General features: G+C 38.0%; 1 protein-coding gene and 1 pseudogene across 8 annotated transcripts in view; one reads left to right on the forward strand and one right to left on the reverse strand.

Annotated features, from left to right (window-relative positions):
- Nucleotides 1-24,636, reverse strand: part of SPAG9 (sperm associated antigen 9) — a 135,222-nt gene that overhangs the window by 24,710 nt on the left and 85,876 nt on the right. For all 8 annotated transcript variants that reach the window (XM_045773094.2, XM_045773092.2, XM_087854507.1 and 5 more), the window contains 12 exons: nucleotides 19,241-19,362; nucleotides 13,087-13,144; nucleotides 11,626-11,778; nucleotides 11,092-11,143; nucleotides 8,919-9,049; nucleotides 6,619-6,675; nucleotides 5,422-5,595; nucleotides 4,315-4,444; nucleotides 2,206-2,295; nucleotides 1,664-1,831; nucleotides 843-1,014; nucleotides 60-278 (listed from right to left, as the gene is read on the reverse strand). In XM_045773094.2, coding sequence (XP_045629050.1) covers nucleotides 60-278; nucleotides 843-1,014; nucleotides 1,664-1,831; nucleotides 2,206-2,295; nucleotides 4,315-4,444; nucleotides 5,422-5,595; nucleotides 6,619-6,675; nucleotides 8,919-9,049; nucleotides 11,092-11,143; nucleotides 11,626-11,778; nucleotides 13,087-13,144; nucleotides 19,241-19,362 — 1,526 coding nt within the window. The remainder of the gene's footprint in view (nucleotides 1-59; nucleotides 279-842; nucleotides 1,015-1,663; nucleotides 1,832-2,205; nucleotides 2,296-4,314; nucleotides 4,445-5,421; nucleotides 5,596-6,618; nucleotides 6,676-8,918; nucleotides 9,050-11,091; nucleotides 11,144-11,625; nucleotides 11,779-13,086; nucleotides 13,145-19,240; nucleotides 19,363-24,636) is intronic.
- LOC148107967 (copper transport protein ATOX1 pseudogene) lies at nucleotides 23,517-23,856 on the forward strand (annotated as a pseudogene).

Consider the following 24,636-nt stretch of genomic DNA (forward strand, 5'->3'; position numbering starts at 1 on the left):
GAGGCACCTGGGATAAGCTCTGACTCTATACTGATGACATGGAAGGAGGAGAGTGATACCTGGTGGTTTTTCCATCACTGGAGAAGCACCGTTGGCACTAGGGGAAGTGGCAGCTGCTGTCACACCTTCTGTAGAACAACCAACCACTGTGATGCCCCCCAACAGGCTGTCTGTCTCCGCTGAGCTATTGCTGGTCATGCTGCCACATAAAGACGCTTTGTCTACCTGGCCAGATTCTGAAAGCTCTTCTCCTGCAGGGTAGTCTGTTTCTCTTGCTCCTGAAAAACAAGATAAACCTTTTTCTAATACCCCTCCCCCATCCCTGTTAATCTCTAATCTACCTCTGTATTCATGGTATCTGCCTAGTCTAGATCGATCATATAAATGGAATCATACAACATGTGTCCTTGTGTGTCTGGGTTATTTTGCTTAGCATGCTTCCAAAATTAATCTATGTTATAGCATGTAACAGAATTTCATTCCTTTTTATGATTAAATAATATTCCATCATGTGGACATATCACGAACCCTCTTTTTAAACCAATGTTTTAACATCATGTAATATTCAATCCAGAACTTTAGAAGCCTTCTCTTACTAATCAATCCAAATAGCCCCTTGCTCTCTGTCCACCAGGCATCTTCTCATATTAGCATTGTTTTATTTTCTTCACAATACTTGAAAATCTTACTTAGTCATCTGTTTCCTGTTTATTTTTGGTCTTCCACAACCGGAACATAAACTCCATGAGAGTGGTACATAACTGTACCTCCAGTAAACAAGCCAGTTCCTCCCAGTAAAATGGTGTAGGCGGTAGGAAGAGAGGGACGTGGCTTCCTCTTACCTGGTACACTTGCTATGCACAGAACATGAGAGTTGCAAACAGTGAAACTGTCTAGGATGTTGCCTGGTTGAACAGCATCAATAATGATAACTTTTGTAGCTGAATGAGTGCTGGTACAGATCCAGACTAGACTGGATAATTCTTCTTGATTTTTTAACTCCTTCTGCTGCTCCTACATATACAAAATCAGAAAATGAATGTTTATTTTTTTTTTTTTAAAGATTTTATTTATTTATTTGACAGAGAGAGAGACAGCCAGCGAGAGAGGGAACACAAGCAGGGGATGTGGGAGAGGAAGAAGCAGGCTCATAGCGGAGGAGCCTGACGTGGGGCTCGATCCCAGAACGCTGGGATCACGCCCTGAGCTGAAGGCAGACGCTTAACGACTGCGCCACCCAGGCGCCCCAGAAAATGAATGTTTAAAATGATATGTAAGTGTACATACTCATAAGGCTGTGCTATAACGTAAAAGGCAATACTATTTTGTGTTTATTTTCAGATTATTTGAAAAGGTTAAAAATAAAACCACCTTTGAATATTAATTAGTAGACTAAAAAACAGCACTTAAAGCAGATCAGTGATAAAAAATGTTCTCTATCTTGATTTTGATGGTTCTTAAACAGGTACATACATTTGTCAAAACTCTTTGAACTGTACCCATTTCAAGTATATATACCTTATCATATGTAAAATATACCTCAGTAAAATGGATGTAAAAAAGAGAGAGCGTGAGGAGTAAGCAAGGGCATAATAATCCCAATTAGCAGTTGGCCCGATGTAAAGCTAAAACCAGGAGGCCAAACATTAGCGCACACACTTACCTTAAGTTCCTGGTCTAACTTGTCTAAGCTACTCTGCGACGCACTTCGCTGTTTACTGCCCTCCGTATCCAAACCAGCCACGTCCTTGTAAAATACACTTGCTCCAACAACAGAACCACCATCTCTGGTCTTCCCACCTGATAAATTAACTCCAACAGCACACCACAGCTTTTTAGGTTAAAAAAAGGGGGGGGGGGACATTAAGTCATTTTCTCTCTAAAAATGTTTAGAACTTTTCACATTTCTTTAAAAATCTAATGATCATGAATATAGGTCTTTTTGTTTGTTCCTTTCTTTCAAGTAAACTTTATCACCAATGTGGAGCTCGAACTCAGGACCCTGAGATTAAGAGTTGCACATTGTACTAAGTCAGACAGGTAACCCATGAATACAGGTCTTTAATATTCAAAGTATCCCAGTTTAAAATTACAAAATAAACAAATAACCTCACCCACAGGAGCAGAATTTAAACCTTTCTGGTTTAGAAAGAATATCCACCCAGAGTTTAAGAAATATTTCCTTTAACTTCAAAATTAATTTACCTTCATTGATGTATCTTTTTCATCTAGAGGTCTGAGATAGACGGGCACAGGTAGATTTTTCATCTTATTTTCCCCTTGGCCATTGGTTACCTAATAATTAGGGAGGGGAGAGAAAAAGACACATTGGTAAGCCTCATCAAAAGCGAACTCACAGAACCAATGAGCCATGGGCAAACACTGCTGGTACATACTTCCTCTTTGAAATCACGTCCAAGCTAATTCTTTTATTCTTATTTGAAAAATAAGCAGAAAGTCAAGTGGCAGTTAGAAAAAATAAAAAAGATACTATGGGAGCTCAAAAGAGATACACTTCACGTACATGTTAGTGTGTGTGTGTGTGTGTGTGTGTGTGTGAGTCTTTTAGGGACAGGGAATATGGAAGCAGACTACTTAAGTAAAGTTCCTGTAAACCTGAACTGAGGTTTAAGTCAAGAGTTTGAAGGGTTACATGACAACGGTTTCTTAAATATTCTAAAAAACAGAGGTTGGTTTTTTGGGCACCTGGGTGGCTCAGTTAACAGGCCGACTCTGGATTTCAGCTCAGGTCATGATCTCATGGTCCTGGTCCCCTAAGTGGGGAGTCTGCTTGTCTCCCTCTCCCTCTATTCCTCTCCCCTGCTTGCCCTGCACATGTTCTCCCTCTATTCCTCTCTCTGACATACATAAATCTAGAAAAGGAGATTAAAACAAAACGAAACTTCAAATATTAAAATAGAGTAGGATACACATGCAACTCACTAGCAAAAACAGATTAAAAAATGGGCAGAAGATCTGAATGAACATTTTTCCAAAGATGATACAGACAGCCAACAGGTACATGAAAAGATGCTCAACATCACTAATCATCAGGGAAATGCAAATCAAAACCACAACGAGATACCATCTCACACCTGTCTGAATTGCTATTATCAGAAAGACAAGAGGCAAGGATGTGGAGAAAAGGAAACCCTCATGTACCGATAGTGGGAATATAAATTGGTACAGCCACTATGGAAAACAGTATGGAGGCTCCTAAAAAATCAAAATAGGGGCGCCTGGCCCATTTAGTCGGTACAGCATGCGATTCTTGATCTTGGGGCCAGGAGTTCAAGCCCTACTTTGGGCATAGAGATGACTTTAAAAAAAAAAAATTAAAAATAGAACTACCATACGATCCAGGAATTTCACTTCTGGGTATTTATCTGGAGAAAACAAAAACATTAAATTGAAAAGATATATGCACCTCTATGTTCACTGTAGTATTACTTACACTAGCCAAAACATGGAAAGTGTCCATCAATAAATGAATGAGTAAGGGAAATGTGGTATATAAATACAACAGAGTATTACTCAACCATAAAAAAGAACAGGAGCTTTCCATCTGTGACAACATGGATGGAACTTGAGGATGTTATGCTAAGTGAAGTAAACTGAGACAGAGAAAAACAAATACCGTACAATCTCACTTATATGTGAGATCTTAAACAAACATACAAAGTCCATAAACACAGAGAATAAACTGGTGGCTGCTAGAGGCAGGGGTGAGAAATAGGTGAAGTGGTTCGTAAAGGAGGTCAAAAGGTACAAACTTTCAGTTATAAAATAAGTCATGGGGATGAAATGTACAGCCTGGCAACTCTAATTAATAATACTGTATTGCACCTTTAAAGTTGCGAAGTGAGTAAATCTTTAAAGTTCTCACTATAAGAAAAAAATCTGTAACCATGTTTGGTGATAATGTTAACTACACTTATTGTGGTGGTCATTTCACAACATATAAAAATACCAAATCATTATGTTGTGTACCTGAAACTAATATAATGTTGTATGTCAATTATACCTCAAAACAAAAAAACAAAAAACAAACCAACAGTTTACCTCAAGTCCGTGCACTTGGTAAACTTCCTGTTGACCCCTCGGCCTCCTCCCAGACTCAGGCATTTCTTTTGAGCTCTGGGGCTCTAGAAAATAGCCTGAGAACCACTACCCTCAACCCTTCTCTAAGTGTGTGCCAAGTCCATGAACTTGAAATGAGCAGGTTTGAGACAGGTATTTCAACTCTTCATGCCCAGGCATACTCCTCTCCCCCAGCACTTCCCACTAGATGCTCTTACCATGTTCACATCTTACCTGTTTGTACTTTTGAGGCAGACTCCAGCCAAAAGCCTGCACTCTACCATCTTCCTTCTGAACGTGTGCCTTTACCTGCCGATACTGTTCTCTCTTCTGCTCTCTGCGCGAAGCTAAACTAGCTTCAGTTCTAAAAGGCAAAAAAAAATCTCCCTTTTTAATTAAGAGACTATAACAACAGTGTATCTCCCCTTTCCCACTAAGACAGCAAAAATGACAACAAAAAAATTATGCAATTTCAGTTGACTTCAGAGTTCTGCCTTTCTAAGAAGTGTTATCCTAAAGATGGCCTTTTAAAGTTGTACAGTGGGTACAGTGTTCAAACTTCAACAGATTAGCAAGCAGCTTATTTTATTATGTTGAATCATCAGCCATCAAATTTCCACAGGTTTCATATTTTGGCCATATGAAAGGGAAAAATTCTTAAATATTTTTAGTTCCTCCCTTTTTTCGTCATTCAACAAATATTTACTGAGAATTTTCTCATGCCAGGGAATGTGCCAGAAGGCACTAAAGATCAATAAGTCAATATCTTCTTACAAAGATAATAAAGGTTAATTTCTGTACCCCACTGCTTTGTTTCAGAAGACAAAAATGCAAACTGGCTTGCTGAGTATGTCATAGTTAACAAATCTGTGTGTCAGACACTTTACAAACCCTAGGTAATTTCACCCTAGTGCCTCTGAGACAGGTTATCATACTCAATTTACAGGCAGAGAAATGGGCTAAGAGGTTAGCCTGTCCAATTTCATGTAGTTAATGAGCAGCAGAGTCAGGAGGGAAAATCAACTTCTTCTGACACTAAAGGAAATGTTCACTTAGGATAAAGGCTTATATAGGCTTTTAACATTTTACTTATATTTATCAGTGTTGTTGACCAGCAACAAAGACATTTTAAAACAACTCCTTCTGTTTATGAAACCTGTGAAATGCAATTTTCATAAATGGTATTGACTACAAGTAATCTACTTAAAGGTAGGCAGCCACATTACAGAAATGGCTTCTTTATAGATTTATGTGAACCTTACAGCTGATCTGATAAGGGGCAAGAATACTCTGAACTATTAACTTATTTAGAGCATAACCACTAGTCTGCAAAATACTTACTCTTCGCTAAGGAAATCAAAGGCTTTGGACTTATCCCCAGGGAGCTGAGACAAGGTGCTGCTTCTTTTCTTGACGGAAGGAGTAACATGAGAGGTGGGTGCATTGTATTTCAAATTAACAGGTGGCTCAGGCTTCTTAGTAGTATTACTTGAGGAGCTGAAAAGTCGGCTGAAACTAAAAAGAAAAAAAGTGAGAGCGAGAGAGTGCAAGGGAGAGAGCACACATGCGCGAGTGTTATTACATGCACTACGAAAAACAATCCATAACTTTCCATAAATTCTGGAGTGCTTTTACAAGGCAATGAGTTAGAAACTGGCAGAAAGATTTTTTGTAGTCATAGACTGCAGCTTTAGCAATAACTCATAGCCAAACTCAGACATTCAGGAAAGAGACACTATTGCTTAGAATTGCAGACCCTCGCACTTTAATTAGCAATTCACATAATGAAAGGAAGAAACTCTTAAGTACAGGGAACTTCCTGTAATGAAGAAATAAGATGGGTCCTAGCTTTTGCTTGGTAAGTAGTTGTTAAACAGCAAGGTTATAGCTGCATGGTTTGAACAGAAGCTTAGTTTGCCAGTTCTAAAAGTAGTAAGAAAGTACTGGACCACATATCATCATTTTAACATACATCTTATACATTTTCTTATTAAGCTCAATTTATATATCTACCTTCACATTCACTTAAAAGAATTAACATTTCTATTTAATAGCAGATTCACCAAAAAGGGTAAGTTTTAAGTGTAGTAAATGCACAGTTCTTCCGGCATGAACATAATTCAAATCTGAAACACACAAATACACACACTACTCAAACCTACAAGACACTAAATTTCTAAGCTTTACTTTGTAAAGTTCCTTACAATCACACAACCAGCGAATCCATATAACTTATTTACTGAGGATCCAGGTAATTATCAACTCTATGAATAATTCCCCATAATTTTTATTTAATCTAGCAGGAGATTCCAGCGAGTGCATAACCAACAGGATGCAGCTTACGACAGCATATGTTTGTCCTCAAGAATAGCCTTACCGAGCTGGCACGCTACATATCAAAAAGAAAAAGTTCAATTTAGCCACATACTCCAAATTTTAAAAAGAAAGGAGACACGAAATCATTCTTGGAAATAAATTTTGACTGTAATCTTGTCTCAAAGTGCTCTCTGATGTCTTTATGTGTTTTTAGATACTTACAACTGCCAAATGCTTGACCTTTTTTTTTCCTGCATGGCTGGATTTTCTCTTGATGCACTATATTTAAAAAGAAAAACAAAGAAAGAAAAAATGTTTTATCAGAGGTATTTTAGCTTTCTGATGAACAGGGGACCCAAGAAGTTCACAGGATACACAAAAGAGAATCAACAATTAAATTCAGTAAATAGTTGCTTTGACCTATCATGTGTCAGTCAGCCTGTAAAGGCTAATACAACTAAGATAAATAAAACATCATCCCTCCATCGAAGAGTGCACGCCACTGACAGAGACAAGGTTGTTATCTGTGCTGAACGGAGAGCCAACATGCCTGAATGCAAGTATGTAAAAAAAAATTTATTGAAGAGATATCCTCCAATTCTCCCTTTTGTCCAAATAATGTCTCGTGAATCCTTATCTTTACATAAAGGTCTCTATCGTGCTCATGCTCCAGCTCTCACAAGATAGACTTACTGTTCTGATGGGTCATTTTTCAGAGGACTAATACTTTCCCATTACTGACAAGATGATCAGAGAAGGGGATAAACTGGATTGATAGGTAGTTCAAGAAAATTTCAGAAAATAAGGCACTCCAAACTAATTTAGTAAGGTGGTAAGGATTCTGCTCTATCAGAGCTCACTTTTCACATTCTTTTTTAAAGGACCAAATTGAAAACGTCTTTTAATTCAACGGAAAAGTTAAAAATGAGACACCACTTCTTTTCACCTTGGACTACGATGTGGCTGCTAAAATTAAAATCATCAATGAAAAGTGGAGCCTGTCAAAGGAGTCTGGGTAGCATAGTCTGTTGGGCATCTGACCCTTGGTTATGGCTCAAGTCGTGATCTCAGTGTCGTGGGATCGAGCCCCACATTGGGCTCCATGCTGGATGTGGAGTCTGCCTGAGATTTTCTCTCCCTCTCTCTCTGTCCCTCCCATTTGTGTTCTCTCTCTAAAATAAATCTTAGGGGCGCCTGGGTGGCACAGCGGTTAAGCGTCTGCCTTTGGCTCAGGGCGTGATCCTGGAGTTCTGGGATCGAGCCCCACATCAGGCTCTTCCGCTATGAGCCTGCTTCTTCCTCTCCCACTCCCCCTGCTTGTGTTCCCTCTCTCGCTGGCTGTCTCTATCTCTGTCGAATAAATAAAGAAAATCTTAAAAAAAAAAAAAAATCTTAAAAAAGAAAAAAGAAAAGAAAGAAAAAGTGACCCTCTCTTATACCTCAATTTTTAAAAAAGATTTAGTTATTTATTTGAGGGGGTGGGGGTGATGGGGAGAGAAAGGATCTCCAGCTGACTCCGGGCTGAGCAGAGCCCGACGACACAGCCCAATCTCATGACCTCGCAATCATGACCCAAGCCGAAGTCACGAGTCTGAGCCACCCAGGCACCCCTACCTTAATTTTTAAAATATTTATTATTTATGTAATATCCATTAAATGTTTGAGTTAAGGACAAACTTCTTAGTATATTAGTTTCTTTGACAAATTAATGACAATTAGAATACTGATCTCCTTCCTTCCTAGCAGCAATTACAAGTTTAGCAAATTATAAATGTGCTATACAAAAGTCTTCTGTTCTAGTATGACACTGGTAAAGGACATATAAACTATTGAATAAATAATGTAATCACAAAGAAGTAAAAGTTGGAGGTTAAAAAATATGTTCATAAACTTTACAGCAATGTGTCAGTGTATATGTACTGTTATTGGTAAATCTGACACAGGAATCCAAACTCAAAAATATGGGCAAATTAGGGGGCAACTAGTTTACAAACTTTTCATGAGCTCTTCCTAAATTAAAGGAACACTGTTACTGAAAATATGGCCGTTAGGTGGCAGCATTAGGTGAGAGCTAAGATCAGATCAACAAAGATGTCAATGGAAGGTACATTTTGCATGAATAGCCAGAAAGGAGGGGGGAAATTGGACAAGAGTATTTTACAGAAAGACATGGAGTAAAAATGACTTAGTTTTCTGGGTGGCACGTGAAATTTGTATCTTTCCCTGACATTACTGTAAAAGTAGTGTCAATTTCTATATTTTGAAAAATGACCATCATTCCTAAGTAATAACAATTACCTTTTAGAGGTCATGGGAACATTCTCTAAGGGCACTTTTACCCAAAAGGCACTCATTTTGATCACATTCTGTCCCTAATTCCTAGTGTTACTTTAGAAAATATCTCCTAGTAAACAGTGTAAGAGGTTTGGATCCCCAAGGCTGGACTCCAGTTCTAAGTGAAGGAATATTCAAACCTAGGAAACAATACTGGAAGAGCAGCAAGAGGCACTTCTCATACGAACCGAATCATCTCTGTCCATCGAACAGCTTCCTGAAGCTCCATCAATCTCTCTTTATATTGGTTTCTCTCCATTAGAACACGGGCCATTTCTACTCTAGTAAACCGCTTCCTCTGAGCTGTGGGAATATCACTCTATAACAAAAAGAAAACTGCAGATCACTCTGAGAGCCTGTATCTGTTTTTGGTGTTATGTTAAACTTAAGCAAAATCTTAAAGCTTTGGAACATTTCTTAATTTGTAATCTACTGGATCATTTAAAGAAAAATAACCTTATATAAAAATAAAATCAATAAAGAGATTTTAGTAATTGCTTATGACTGAAAAGAGGTAAACAATTTAATTTCTGAATAGAAATACAGATATTTGAACATACTATAAAGGAAATACAACGAACGGTATAGATTCTGAACTAAAACCAAGAAAGATTAACAAAGTTAATCTATATAGATTTAACATGCTTGCCTGGAAATGTTCCTCTAACAACATTATTTTAACTTGATGTTCTATAACAAATGCTAATTATTCAGAAATTTGTTACAAGTTAGTTCCGAAAGGGGTTCACTTATCTCAAACTACCCATCACCTACATATATTGGCTAGGGACCAAGGCACCCAATTCTAAGAGTCATTAAAACGCCAACAGAAATACAACAAGCTGGAGACAAGTGTATTAACTAGAATTCTTAGGGAGAGTAAAGGATATGAGTGCAGTAAGACCCAAAGAAGCATGCTCAAATCAACTTCTTTCTACGGTAATTCCTAAATGCTCTTCTGGGGAGGAAGACTGGTTCAACTGCAGGGCTTCTGTTTTGCTGAAGGGTGGGACAGTAAGAAAGAGGCTGAATTTCGCCCTCGGGGACCTCCTCCTTTGTCCTCCCTCCAGGTGCGAACTTCGCCTCTCTTTTAAACAAAGTCATACAAGGGAGGATTCAAGGACTCTGAGTCTGCAGCACAGCAACGACACTCCTAGGTATAAGCCCTGGAAGAACCAGGAGACTTGCGCCATAATGTTCCTAACAACAGCATTGTTTGTGGTAGTAAAAAGCTGAAAATAACCTAAATATCCATTAATAGGAAAACAAATACATAAACTGTAATACAGTCGTACAATGGGATATTATAAGCAGTGAACATGAATAACTTCCCAGCACTACACTACAACGTAGGTGAATCTCGAACATGATGCTAGATAGAAGTAAATCTCTAAGTATGAAATAAAAAACAATGAAAATTAAACCATATTTTGTAGGGATGCATATATGTGTGATATGATAAAATTATTTTTTAAAAAAACTTTAAGTGAGCTCTACACCCAACATGGGGCTTGAACTCACCACAACTCCAAGATCAAGAGTCACATGTTCTACCAACTGAGCCAAGCAGATGCCCCGATAAAATCATTTTTTTGAAAGGGAAGAAAATGATAAATATAGGATAGTGGTCTCTCCGGAGGGGAGGGGCATAGGGTAGCTTCAATGTTTGATAATGTTCTAGTTCTTAGGTTAGGTGGTGGGTTCATTACGTTAATTTGTTATGTTTCTAACTTACATATGTTACATATATTTTTGGTATTTACCAAGTATTACACATTAAAAAAAGAGCAAGATTACAGGGGCATTAAATAATCATTTTGTACACGGCACCCACATATCTCAAGTCTGATGCTTGACCAGCAAACACCTGTTACAGGAATGATAATCTAGCTACCAACAGAGTTAATACGATGATAATTATATTGGCAAAAACTCATTTTAGTCTTTTGTATTTCCATACATTGAAAACAATATAAGCTGACTGCCTACTACTAAAGTTCTAGAATTCATGGTTTTTATGTTTAATACTATTAAACAACTTTTATACTTAAGCTTTCATATTTCTAAGTCAAAATCTGAGACAAAACAAACAGTAATAAAACCCAAAATGTTTCAGCTGGTCCTGAAGCCTGAACATGCAAACAAGGTCACAGCACAGGGTCACAGGAAAAAAAAAAAAAAGAGGACACCACATTTAGCGAGAAAGCTCAGCCTCTGGGTAAAATGTGGAGCACGAGCTATCCTACTCACGGCCACAAAGAGATCTTCTGACTTTTTATAATGCTATATCCAAAGCTCAATTAGCAAGATTTTCTTAAAAACCAAATGTGGTAAGAAAAAAACGTGAAATCATAAACCTACATCATCATCATCTTTTGCTTTTTGCCGTGCATCTTCGGCTTCTGCGCGAGCTCTGGTGGGGGGAAAAAAGAACATGTTATTCGAGCTGCGTTCGTCTTCTCAAGGAATGAAAGAGTAGGTCAAAAATTTGAATCAACACTAAATGATTATTCTTCTCTTTCCAGAGTATTTAGCTGCCTTCACGTAGGGGACATTAGCGCAGCACTGTTCTCAGAAAAGAACAAGTATTAAAGAAAGCTGGGTGAAGGAAAAGAATGTTCCTAATTTCCTTATTAGCAAATTTTAGAATGGTTCTACTAACTTTTTTCACATGGTGACAGCCACAAAAAGTGACAGTGACAAGGCTGGGCAAGTGGAGGGGCACGCTTACAGCACAGCCACCGCCAGGCACTCGGGGCCCCTCCCGATCCCGGCAGCGTGTGCTCCTCGCCCGCTGGAGACGGCGACGACGGCTGGCCTCGGGGGGACACCCGTGACCCTTGGTGGCCCACTGGCAAAGACAGCCGGGTTCAGAACACCACAGAGAAAACTTACTTCCTAAGCTCCTCCTCCAGCTCCTTGTTCTTCTCCTCCAGCTTCAGCTTGGCTTGCTTTACCGCCTCCAGCTCCCCCTGCAGCACGTCCTTCTCGCAGGTCAGCTCATCCACCTTCGCTATCAAGTCATTCTTCACTACATTCAAAGCATGTCTAAGAAACACGGATTTCCCGTATATCGTTACAAATGAATACTCTCCCTGTCTTTCAGCTTATTCTCTTACAGACGAAAGTAACCATACAGTCACAACTGAATAACTGAATATTTTAAACTTTCTACCTGGTGTTGTTTGTAGATAAAGATAAAAAAACACACAACCATCCAAGTTTTTACTCTTCCCGCTTACCAAAGAATAAACAGGCAAAGCAAAGCAGACCACCAACTAATAAAAATTACCACAATTAACTAAGATTAAACTTTTACAAAATAGGATCCATAAGGGTACTGTTCTTAAACTCTGAAAAAAATATTACCTAATCAACAAAGTAAATTTATCTTTGAATTTACCTTTAATAATTGATGACAAAAAAGGTCTAAACTTGGGGGGGGGGGGAACCTGAGGGGGGATTTTTTTTTAATTTAATTTAAATTCAATTAGCCAAGGTATAGTACATCATTGTTTTTTGATATAATGTTCTTGGAAAAAAAAAAAAAAAAACAAGATCTAGTTCTTTTGGGTACAGGTGGGCATAGTGCCTCATAACTGCATTCTAGTTTGGATATACCCAGATGTTCCAAAGTTGCTCTGACACAACAAATTAACAAAGGGGGCTGGGCTGCTTTTCCACAGGACTCAGGACCTGCCCCACAAAACTTGACTCCAATATGTTTGAGGTCTAAGGCCCCACAAATTATACCTGAAAACCGACAACTAAGGAGGGGAGCTGGGCTGGGTATAGATCAAAACATTTATGTAGAAATAAAGAAATCCCAGAAGAAAAGATAATAAAACAGGCATCTTAGGGGAGGGAGCAAAAAAAAGCACATGACATATCCAAGAAGGTTAGGAAGGCATGAATACTTGCAGGGTGGAAAAGCGATGAAAATCTATTTTTGCAAAAAACAGAGCAACAAAACCTATCTCTCAGGGAAATCAGGTCATATTGCCCATTTCCTTGTGTGTGTTGTGCGCACACCCAAACACAGAGAAGGGGAACAAAACAGGGTAGCTAGACTGTAGTCACATGCTGCGTTAAACTGAACAAGGGTCGCTGACTCAGAGGAGAAAATGCAGTATCTTGTGTTCCTTATTAAAATTCTGTATATACTGGGGCGCCTAAGTGGCTCAGTGGGTTAAGCGTCGTCTGTCTTTGGCTCAGGTCATGATCCCAGGGTCCTGCTCAGTGGGGAGCCTGTTTCTCCCTCTGCTCTGCCCCTTGCCCCTGCCTGTGCTCTCTCTCTCTCTTTCTGTCAAATAAATAAATAAATAAAATCTTTTAAAAAATTTTGTATGTACTTACTTGGTTTCCAACAGTTGTGTATTTTCTAATATAAGATTCTCAACTTCACGACCCATTCCTACCAAAAAAAATAAATATATAAAACCTTTCAAAAAATTTATCAAAAATTGTATAAATTTGTATTTAATCAACTAGAGACTCAAATTTTAATTTATAAATTTTATCTGTCCTTTAGTAACCTTATTTTGTCTATAATTTCATTTGATATATCTACTTGTATAGGTTATAAAATTATAAAGAATTATCCATCACAAAACAAAGCTAAACATTTTGTTAGCCAATTCTTTGTAACTATTAGCCTATTATGTTGTTTCTCATAGATAATTATTTCAAAACGATCAAGACTTTTCTGCCAAATATTCTAAGTAACAGTAAAATATTTAGAGAAAAAAAAGAGTAAGCATTAATACAGATCAGAAATCATTTCCAAATCACAGCTGGTATTGTAGGCTTTTGCCTAAAAATTAGGTCTTACTAAGAAAGAAAGGCAGAAATAAGGCCAAAGAAAGACGGAACCCCAATGCAGATGAAACCTTACCAAAGAAATTATGGTCTTAAAGCCCATGCATTCCATGTAAAGCAAAAACAAAGAACAAGAAATGTTTTACGTAAGAAACAGCATGAAAATAGATTATTAATCTGTAAAGTTTTATGCATGATATGAAATACACCTGGAATCACAGTGTTATGATTTAATGCATAATGATGTGCAAAAGACAGAAATTAAGATGATTTCCTCCATTCATAAGGATGATCTCTGGTATGTTATACCTAAAAAAAAAAAAATGCTTTACCAATTCTTTTGCACAATGAATAGTTAGATTGAAAATCCCACATCAATAATATAAAAGTTCTTTCAAAGTGCCACCTCTGAAATGATAATGTTCAGTTATTACTTTACAGAATCCTGTTTAATAATTTAATGAGGACTGTAAGGCAGATAGAGCATTCAGTGTAAGATCCAATGCAATGATCTTTAAGGAGAAGAAAGTTATTTAATTTGCTACTTACAAGAAACTGAAGAAATAAAACAACACACTAGGGAATTATCTCAAAAAGTTACAAAAACAAAAAGGCAAAACAAAGCAAAGCAAAAGACCCACCATTCACTTATCCTAAGCTAATGTTGGAAAACTACATACAATGGAAGAAGTAATATTCATATAACCCAGCTATACAGGAAGCAAATCCTAAGAAAACTGTATAAGGGAAAGGACTTAACATGCCCCTTGATTTTTTTAAAAGGTAGTATTTCAAATGACTTAAAGATAATTTAAAACAAAACCAACCTAGGAATGCTAAAAATTCAATGCTCACATACAGACTCATATTTTGTCTGTATTATAATTATCTCAAATATTCTCAAAGATCAGGTTACTTCTACCATGAAGAATTAAATATCACACACAGTAGCTTATTTAATCATCTATGTATTCTCCAAAAGGTGAAAATAAAGACAAACTAAATTCCAATTCCAAAATGAATTTTGGCAAGATATGCTGAAATATTTCCTCTGGACTAATGTTTACTTTCAATAAAGCAATACAGTGAAAAGAAATAGGTTTAGATTGGTTGAAAAAAGCTTATGTAATGACTATGTTTGCTATAAACTCTCAAGCATGTAGGGAGAGAAGCATAAAAGCTGAAAATATATGGAAGGCAAAAAAAAAAAATAGTTGAGCAGAAAACAATGATGAGAAAGCATTACATGAGAACAGCAGCCAGGAGCACCTTGCTTAAAAAGCAATTATATTAAAGAATTTAAAAGCATACACACCAGAATATTCCCCTGGGTAAGCAGCCCAAGAGAAAAATGAATGAGAATCATAATTAGATTGTTTTCAGAAAGCAAGATCTATGCTCAATTATTTCAATAAGAGGAGACAATAAAATTTAAAAGATGTAGAGAAACGATTAAATACAATAAAGTGTAAATATTATAAATAAGAAAAAATTGTGAAATATGTACTCTATGGGAATCATATCTGATAATGTGGTTTCTAAAGTTTACACATTCTCAGTGAAGAGTTCCCTCAAAATCTCGTGTACAAATTTAATATATGGTCAATAGGATTGTCCAAACTTTTCATTTTGAAATGTATTGATAAAAACTAACTTATAACTATTAAAAAAACATAACTTGGAGGTGGCCCCATTTCTAGTCAAGGTTTCAACCAAACATAAACTTAGGTCTAACATATTTGGGAACTTTACCTATTAAAACAAGCAAAAAACTGCCTGGCAGATTTTAAAATCACAGAAGTCTCATTTGGATTTCAGCATCAACCCTAAAGCTAGGTCCATAGTTGGGCCTCCAAATTGTCTGTTAATCCCTTGAGAAAGTATGCACGACTTTGTCTACCTGCACATGCATTTTTCCAAAAGTACACTGCTTTCTTACAAATTCTCCCCTAAAGGAGTTCGAATCCTAAAAGGTGAAGAATCACAGAATTAGAGGTGAAATAAAACCATTACAACTATTTAGCAATCCATTCACTTAATCGCTGTGCTATGGTGCTGAAGACTCAGTAGTGAGCAAGGGACAAAGTTCTCTCGGCCACATTGAGCTTAGAGCCTACCCAGAGAGATGCGTACACACAAAATTACAGTAAAGTATAAAGAGCAGCATAATAAAGAAAATGAGTGCCACGAGAATACACTTCAGGGACAACTAAGCTTTAACCAAGGCAGAATTCCAACAGGAGGATATGCCATTTAAGCAGAGGCAAGGAGATATAAAGAGTTAGATATGCAGTTGTTTTTTTGTTTGTTTGTTTGTTTGTTTTTTAAAGAAAAGGAGTACACAAGCCTTGGTGATTGGTTCTGAGGGAAGAGGGAGAGATTCTGAATGGAGAACTGAGTGGGTGGATGGTGAGGCATTCACTGAGACAGTACACGCTGCACTAAGAAAGCTCTGAACAGGACAGTGATCATGATAAACTGAGCTTTAGGCACATCGAGTGTAAAGCCCTACAAATCATCTTAGAGGTGTCTCTTGGGCTGTTTTAAAGTAACAGCCTGGCGCTCTAGAAAAAGGTGCTGGAAGGAGATAAAAACTGTGTAGCAATTTTCCATGAAAGCCAAGAAACAAGAGCAAATAAGACTTCCCAAACAAAAAAGCAGGCCTGGGACACTGCTGTCCTGAAAGACCGGCAGAGGAAGAGGAACCTGCAAAGACTGAAAAAAAATAATCAGAGGCAGGAAAGTCTGTTTATCACAGAAATCCAGCAAAGATCGTGTTAAAGACAAATGTTATCTGAGAAGTCCTGTGAAAGAACGTAGAAGGAACCGCAGGATAGAGCAAACAAGAAGTTGTTTCATGCCAGGTAGAGCGCGGGGGAGAATGCCCAGACTACAAGGGGATGAGATACAGGTGGGAAAGGGGAAATCCTGCCAGTTAAAAGCAGCTACGCTTTTTCAACAAGTCTGCTTTGTTCACTCATGTATCACAAGCATCTAGAATAGTGTCAGACACATAACATACCTCTTCCATATTGCTACATAAAGGTGTGACCAGAAATGGAAGGAAAGGGAGTGATAAGTTACGAAGGTACTATAGATAGAGGGGCAGAGGAAAGCAGTACTTTCATTTTTAAATGGAAAAGATCTGAACATGTTTAAATGATGATAGAAGAAGTAAAGATAGTGAAGCTGAAAATATAGACAGATAACCAAGAGAAAGAAAATCCCAAGAGTAGGATGTATGATTTCCAAGTTCCAGAGTGAGGTTGTAGGGAGTACATGACTAAAGTAAATGGAAAAAAGAATCAATGAAAATAAAGTCAACAGACACGGGCAAATGGGGGGTAGGGTGGGGAGGAGTTTACCTCTTTAAAATTATTAAAATCAGAAAAAAATAATCTAAGTGTGGAGTATATGCATAATGATTGCAAAAATTTATATCCTCGAACAAGAGAAGAGTTTTACAGTAATATTGTAATTAAGAAAATGAGTTACAGAAATGGACTATGTACTTATTTATCAACCCAAGGTCAATTAAAGGACTTTGGAAAACAATTTTGTTAGTTTCACTATCTTCCATTTAGTATTACACCTCAATTACGATCATGAAACTGTATAGAAGAGAAGCCAGGGAACAAATAAGTGCCCTGGAAATTTCATTTACCATCTTTGACCAAAAGGTATTTATGCAGGCCTAAGTCACTACACTTAAGGTAATACAGTAAAAACTTCTAATCTGGAACATTCTAGAGATAAATATATCAATATTTGCAAAAGGGAAAAGACACTAGTTTACAGTTTATTTCTTATTTTCAAAGTAGAAAGAAAACCAGAGTATCAGGATTTTGCTTTTAACCTATTCATTATGCTTAATTTTCTGACTTAAAGAATGGAAGCTTTCAGAAAACACAGGATTTTAAAAGACCACAATTATTTCTAAGTACTCTGTGTCTTCTTAACTCTTTACAAAAAGGAAAGTTTGGGACCACCAACCTCAAAAATTATATTATTCAATAGTGGATTATGAAGAAGCAGAGTATACAAACTGCATTAAAAAGTACTTCATTCTAGTTAAATACAAAGGAGCAGCATGAAGGGATTTTGGGGGGGGGTGTATATTGATTCTGGTAGTGATTATACAACTCCATGCTTTTGTCAAAGGTCAAAAAATTCATCATAAAGAGTGATTTTTACTGTATATAAATTTGAATATAAATTTAAACACTTAAAAATTCTTCTAACATTTTTTGCATCTACCCTTCAATTTTGCCAGTGACTCAGTTTCATAAAAGGATCTTTTCATTCATTAATTGAATGTTAACTAAAGTTAATGTGTAAATTTAAAAATGGGGTGTTCCTTAAGGATTAATCTTTAGCCCTCCTTGAGAAATGCAAACTCATTCAATTGCTTCCAATACTTGACTTACACTTTAATGGTGGGAGTCTATGTCTAACTCAGAAAGTTTTATTTATAATAAACTTTCAATCTATCTTACTAGATAAGACTGTGAACTCCATTTAGGCAGAACCTATGTTTCCTGCAAAAAATACTTCACACTTTTGAGGACATAATGGTAATCAATAAATTTAATACAAATTAATGCAAGCAATCCCACTCCATATTCACAAAAATTGACGAACAGCACCTTTTGAGAACACTGTAGTCTGTATAATAATTACACTAATTACGTAAATTTCTTTAAGACCAGTATCTATTCCAAAGGCATGGGTTTTTAATACTGTAAGACTTTCAATCCTTTTAGATCTTAAGTTATAAGAAAGGTACGCCAAAGCTAACTGACCTAAGTCAGAATCATGTCATTATTGTTCAGAGAGACTTCAGAGATCTCCTAGAGCAGGAGTCTATACATTCTTTCTGTAAAGGGTCAGACGGTAAATATTTTAAGTCTCTGTAAGCCATACGATCTGTTACAGACTACTTAACTTTGCTGTTGTGTGCAAAAGCAACTACAGACAATAAGTGGACAAACGAGAGTGGCTGTGTTCCAATAAAGCTTTATTCATACACATAGGAGATGAGCTGGATTTGGACCTATGAGCCACAGTTTGCTCAACCCCTGAACTAGAATCCGGCTCCTTCATTTTATACACAAAGAAACTAAGGCCAGGAGAGGTTAAGCTATTTGGCAAAGGTCACCAGATAAATAATGGAAGATGCAGTATTCTTTTCAAACCAGGTGTTCTTCAACACAAACTCTAAAAGCTACAGTTCTCATAGAGCTGAAACAGAATATTCTATGAATCTCAGAAAAAAAAAAGTATTATATTTTCTTATTAAATTAAGGTCAACAGAATTTAAAGGAATCTGTCTAAGCTAGGAACTAACTACCTATCAGTCTACACATCTACACATCCACACACCTGGATGCACCCCCCCCCATATATATCACTGTGCTCCTTATGTGCAATACTGCTCTTGGAATATAGCACGTGTTCAATAAAATGTGCTGTATGAATTTCAAAATACAAATTAAAGTGCAATTCAATTTTAGGGATATCCATACACAAAGAAGCTTTCATTTAAAACTTTTATGATCTCAAAGAATACACTCCTATTAATTACCTGTTATGCTACTGATGAGTTAGGGACATGTTAAAGAATGATCAATTAAGTCATTTTAAAAATCTATTTTTAAAACAGTATGATACTTCTTCAGATAAGCTATCATACCTAGTAAATCTGCTCCTTCATCCACATCTCCAATTAGTCCTGAGCCGGCTGAAGACAGTTCTTCAAAGAGAGATTCTGTATTACGATCAAAAGCTTTGTTCTCTATGCCTTTGGTGGGAGTGCTATGCAACAGAAACAACATGACCAAATCAACAAATATTACAGACTTTTCCAACAGTGTAAAGTGAATACAACAGGCAAATAATTGTCTACCTGTAATTTACATTTAATACAAAATGTAATTTTAAAAGATTTCTAAAGGTTTCCTATGATATTTCCATTAAACTCCGCAGAAAGAACTGTCGAAGAAAATATAGAATGTTTATTTTTCGGTCATATCCCAGTAAACACAAACAATAAATGACAGCTAACAGAGAATTACTCTGCATTGTATCAGGCACTGTACAAGCGCTTTACCTTAATGAATCCTCGTACCTACTCTACAAAGGAGGTGTTATTATCCCAATTTTATAGAATAGGAAACTAAAGAGATTAAGGAATTTGCCAAGATCATCCAGCAAATGAGAGAAAGAGGCAGGATTCAAACCCAGACAGTCAGGCTTCAGAATCCATGATATTTACTAACTACCATGTTTTATGTTGTCTGGATATAAACTGGCATGGACATTTTATTTTTCTTTTAAGGGTGATTATAGTATCCGTTAAAATTCAGAATACAAATACCCACTGATCCAAGAATTCAATGTCAAAAACATCCTACAAAAATCCTACAAATGTAAAAGAATGGTCAGAGCAGCATTCTTATAGAAGCTAAAAGTTGAAATGACCTAACTGATCCTTCATAGGTCAGAGATAAGTTATGGATACACAAAAGTTAAAGATTTTTAACTATATAGTTAAAAAGTAAAGAAACCCATTATATAAAGGTGTTTTTTAAAAAGCAACGGGATGCCTGGGTGGCTCAGTGGATTAAGCGTCTGCCTTCAGCTCAGGTCATGGTCCCAGGGTCCTGGGATCAAGTCCTGCATCGGGCTCCTTGCTCGGCAGGTAGCCTGCTTCTCCCTCTGCCTGCCTCTCCCCCTGCTTGTGCGCTCACTCTCTCATTTTTTTTAAAGATTTTTATTTATTGGACAGAGAGAGACAGCCAGCGAGAGAGGGAACACAATCAGGGGGAGTGGGAGAGCAAGAAGCCGGCTCCCAGCGGAGGAGCCTGATGTGGAGTTTGATCCCAGAACGCCGGATCACGCCCTGAGCCGAAGGCAGACGCTTAATGACTGAGTCACCCAGGCATCCCTGCTTGTGCACTCTCTTCTCTGACAAATAAAAATCTGAATTAATTAATTAATTAACAAGTTACAAAACAGTGTATATAAGCCCTTTATAGCATGGGATATGCAAAGAAATGGGGAAATGTGTATGCTTGTGCTTTAATGTCATATTAATAGAAAAAAGTTGGGGTGCCTGGGTGGCACAGTCAGTTAAGCGTTGGACTCTTGGTTTCAGCTCAGGTCATGATCTCAGGGTCATGGAATGGAGCCCCATGTTGGGCTCTGTGCTCAGCGTGGAGTCTGCTTAGGATTCTCTCTCCCTCTGCCCCTGCCCCCTGCTCTCTCTCTCTCTGCATGGGTTTCCAGTTAAATTTGGTGGACTAAACATAGTCATTTACCACCCAATAGGACATAGGGAATAGAAAAAGAAATTGCAGATGAAATGTGAATAACATTCTGTAAGATGGAAAACAGGCAAACAGTAGAAACCGATTTGACAGACCAGTAAAAGCTGAAGTCTAAACCACTAGGATTTAGGGAGGAACTCAGTATGCTGCCAGAACCTCTGAAAGGCCCAGGCATTAAAGGAACCAGCAATCTACAGAAAAATGCATGAAGGGAGAACATAAAACAGAAGGCTGAGATGAAAGACAGCACAAGAAGCAGTATGAGTGAGATCCAATCCTCCAGAACAGAGACCTCCCTCCCCATAGCATCGCTCCCTAAACAATGGAGGCCATCTTCACATGTTCAAAACAGGAAACCAGAGAATCAGCATCAATTACTTAAGTACCAGCAAAACAGCCACGGAGCACCAGACCTTTAAAGAAGGCCTTTATTATAAAATAAAGAGTCCAGGAGTGCCTGGGTGGCTCCGTCGTTAAGCATCTGTCTTCAGCTCAGGGTGTGATCCCAGGGTCCTGGGATCAAGCCCTGCATCGGGCTCCCTGCTCCGCTGGGAGCCTGCTTCTTCCTCTCCCACTCCCCCTGCTTGTGTTCCCTCTCTCTCTGGCTGTCTCTCTCTCTCTGTCAAATAAATAAATAAAATCTTAAAAAAAAAATAAAGACAGTATTTGTTTAAAAAAATAAATAAATAAAATCAAATAGGGAGTCCAAAAACAAATGGACTATGACAGAGGCACTCAGAACAAAAGAGACAATGCCAAGCAACAGAAAAAACTTGACAACAATTAATTTTTTCAGACTAAACACTGCATCCATAGAAGAACAGCAGGACGTTATAAAAAGTAACCTTAGAAACTTTTAGGGGGAAAAATATCAATGAGGGTTGAAAGATAAAGTTGAAGAAATCAACCCAAAATTAGAACAAAAGACAGAAGGGGGAAGGTGGAATGTGGAATTATGAGGGTTAGTCCAGGATGTTCAATAACCACCTAATAGATATTCCAGAAAGAGAGGAAGAGACAACAGTTAGGAGAAATAAATTTCTCAGAACTGGGAGATATGAATTTCCAGATGAAAGAACTTACCACATACAAGATACAAAAGAAGACCCTTACATCAAGCACACGATCGATGAATTTTTAAAGGGAGGGGGGCACATGAGGGATAAAGCGAAGATCCTAAACGCTTTCAGAGAAAATAAACAAAAAAGCAAGAACCCAAATGGCAACTCTTCAAACTCAACATGATAATTAAGCAATGTCTTCACAATTCTGAAGGAAAACTTCTGAAGATTTTCCAACCTAGAATTCTGTTAGCCAAGCTATCAATCATGTCTTCAAATGACATTTGTCATATTCAAGTTCTCCAAAAATTTACTTTCCATGCAGCCTTTGCCCAGAATGCTAGTAAGAATATGTTTTGTCAAGGGGCAATGGATGGCTCAGTCGGTTGAGCGTCTAACTCCTGATTTTGGCTCAGGTTATGATCTCCGGGTTGTGAGATCAAGTCCCACAGCAGGCTCTGCTCTGGGCATGGAGTCTGCTTGAGATTCTCTCTCTCTCCCTCTGCCCCCGCCACTTGCATGTGCTCTCTCTCTCTCTCTCAAATAAATCTTAAAAAAAAAAAAAAAAAAAAAAAAAAGGAACATGTTCTGTCAAAACAAAGGCATAAATCAAGAAGCAAAGGGTGCCTGAGTGGCAGTGTTAAGCTTCTGATCTTGGTTTTGGCTCACGTCATGATCTCACAGTTGTGAGATCAAGCCCCATGTCAGGCTCAGCAGTCTGAGATTCTCTCTCTCTCTGCCCGTCCCCACTTGTGCTCGTTCTCTCTAAAATAAATAAATAAGTCTTAAAAAGGAAGCACCAGCAGCAAGATGACCAGGGATCCAGGAAACAGAAGATACAACAGAGGACAGAGGTGACAAGAATTCCCGGTGGGATAGGGCAAACGCCAGGACCAGCGCCCACGACAGCCTAGGCTGGAGAATGCAAATAGAAAACCCCGGAGACAGAGTGCCAGGAAACTGGCTTTATACTTGGCCATTTTGAGAGTGTTTACATTTATGATTCGCAAGGTATCTGTCCATGAACTAATAATAGGTAGGTAGAAACCTAAGCAAAACAAAACAAAACAAAAATCCACCAGGTTTTACTAATTTAAGAAAAACAAAGTTGCTAAAGATAGGAAATATAATCACAGTGTATTCAGTGGCTAAACTGTGATCAGTATTTATACAGTCATAATGATTTAAACAATGAATGTTAATGTAACAAAAACAGGATTATATTGAGAGGATGAAAGGAAGGATGGTGGTCTGAGGAGCTGCATCCTTGTCATCCTCCACTAAAAAGTCAAGAGCTAGTCTCACAGTGTTTCTAAAACCAGGTTCCTCATTTGACCCACAGAATACAGAAAATGATTTGAGTGACTATTTTCTCAATTCTAGATGCACAGGAGTGTAGCTAATTCATTATACACAAAGGATGCCTCGGGGCATTAGGACTTAATTTTCTTACAGAATCCCAGCTGAGACACAGAAGGAGCCAGGAAAAGAAGCATAAGGATGTGATTTAGACACCTGAAGAAAAACAGCAAAAGAGAACTAAGATGTGGCTGCTGCCACCACCACCACGTCCACAGTCATGCTGAAACATGAGTTCTCTGTGGACATGACTTGTGAAGGCAGCTCTAATGCGGTCAGTCAGGCGCTCAACAAGCTGGCGAGTTGAGTTTGACATGACCTGCCCAACAAGAAGGTTTGCATCAACTCTGAGCACAGTGTGGACACTCTGCTGGAGACCCTGGCGAAAACAGAAAAAGGCTGTTTCCTACCTCGGCCCCAAGACGGACCAAAGGGGGCAGGATGCTGATCCTCTCCTGCCTTTCAGACAGACGCAGGGCCTGGCAGTCCTGCTCAGTGATGGCAGTTCCTGCCGAGACCCTTATTTAGCCTGCTGGCCCTCCCCAGCTTCCCTGCAATGAAGCTGAACCACTTTTGTTGAGGAAAAAAAAGAGAGAACGAAGAAGCAAGAGACACTGCCTCTTGAGAATGGGAATGAGGGGTGGGTAGGGGAAAGGGACTACTATCGCCCTTCATAGTTTGTATTATTACCATTTGACCTTAATAGTATACATGCATTAGTCTAATAAAAATTTTTTTTTTAATTTTTAAAGAGGGTCAGAATGACAAACTGAACCTGCTAATAAGCAGCGGCATCTCCTTAGGCTTAAGAGAGGATAAAGAGCGAATTTCACTTCTTATACTCTGCACTGTTTCCTTTGTTTTTTTGGTTTTTTAAGAGATAGCACATGTACAAGTGGTGGGAGAGGGGGATGGGGAGAGAGAGAATCCCAAGCAGGCTCCACGCCCGGCATGAAGAGGCACGAAGACCCATGCAGGGCTCGATCTCACGAACCTGAGATCAGGACCTGAGGCACAATCAAGAGACGGACATGTAACCAACTGTGCCAGCCAGGTGCCCCTACATTGCTTACATTTTTAAATAAACAATAAAGAAAAAAACTATTTTCACAGGACATGGCCTTTGAAATCAGAGTCCTAGATCGAATGCCAGCTCCACCTGCTAACGAGGTTATCTTGGACACGTTACTACACATTTCTGAGCTTCCTTATCTGTAAAATGGGGATGAAGACGTTGACTTCATAAGGTTGTAATTAAAATTATATTAAATGATGATGATGACAATAATACTACCTAACATTTATTAAACTGGGCCCTTTGCCAATGATTTAACATACAT

Source organism: Ursus americanus, chromosome 23 (assembly GCF_024610735.1).
Source record: "Ursus americanus isolate L20-20 chromosome 23, mUrsAme1.1.p, whole genome shotgun sequence".
Lineage (NCBI taxonomy): Eukaryota > Metazoa > Chordata > Mammalia > Carnivora > Ursidae > Ursus > Ursus americanus.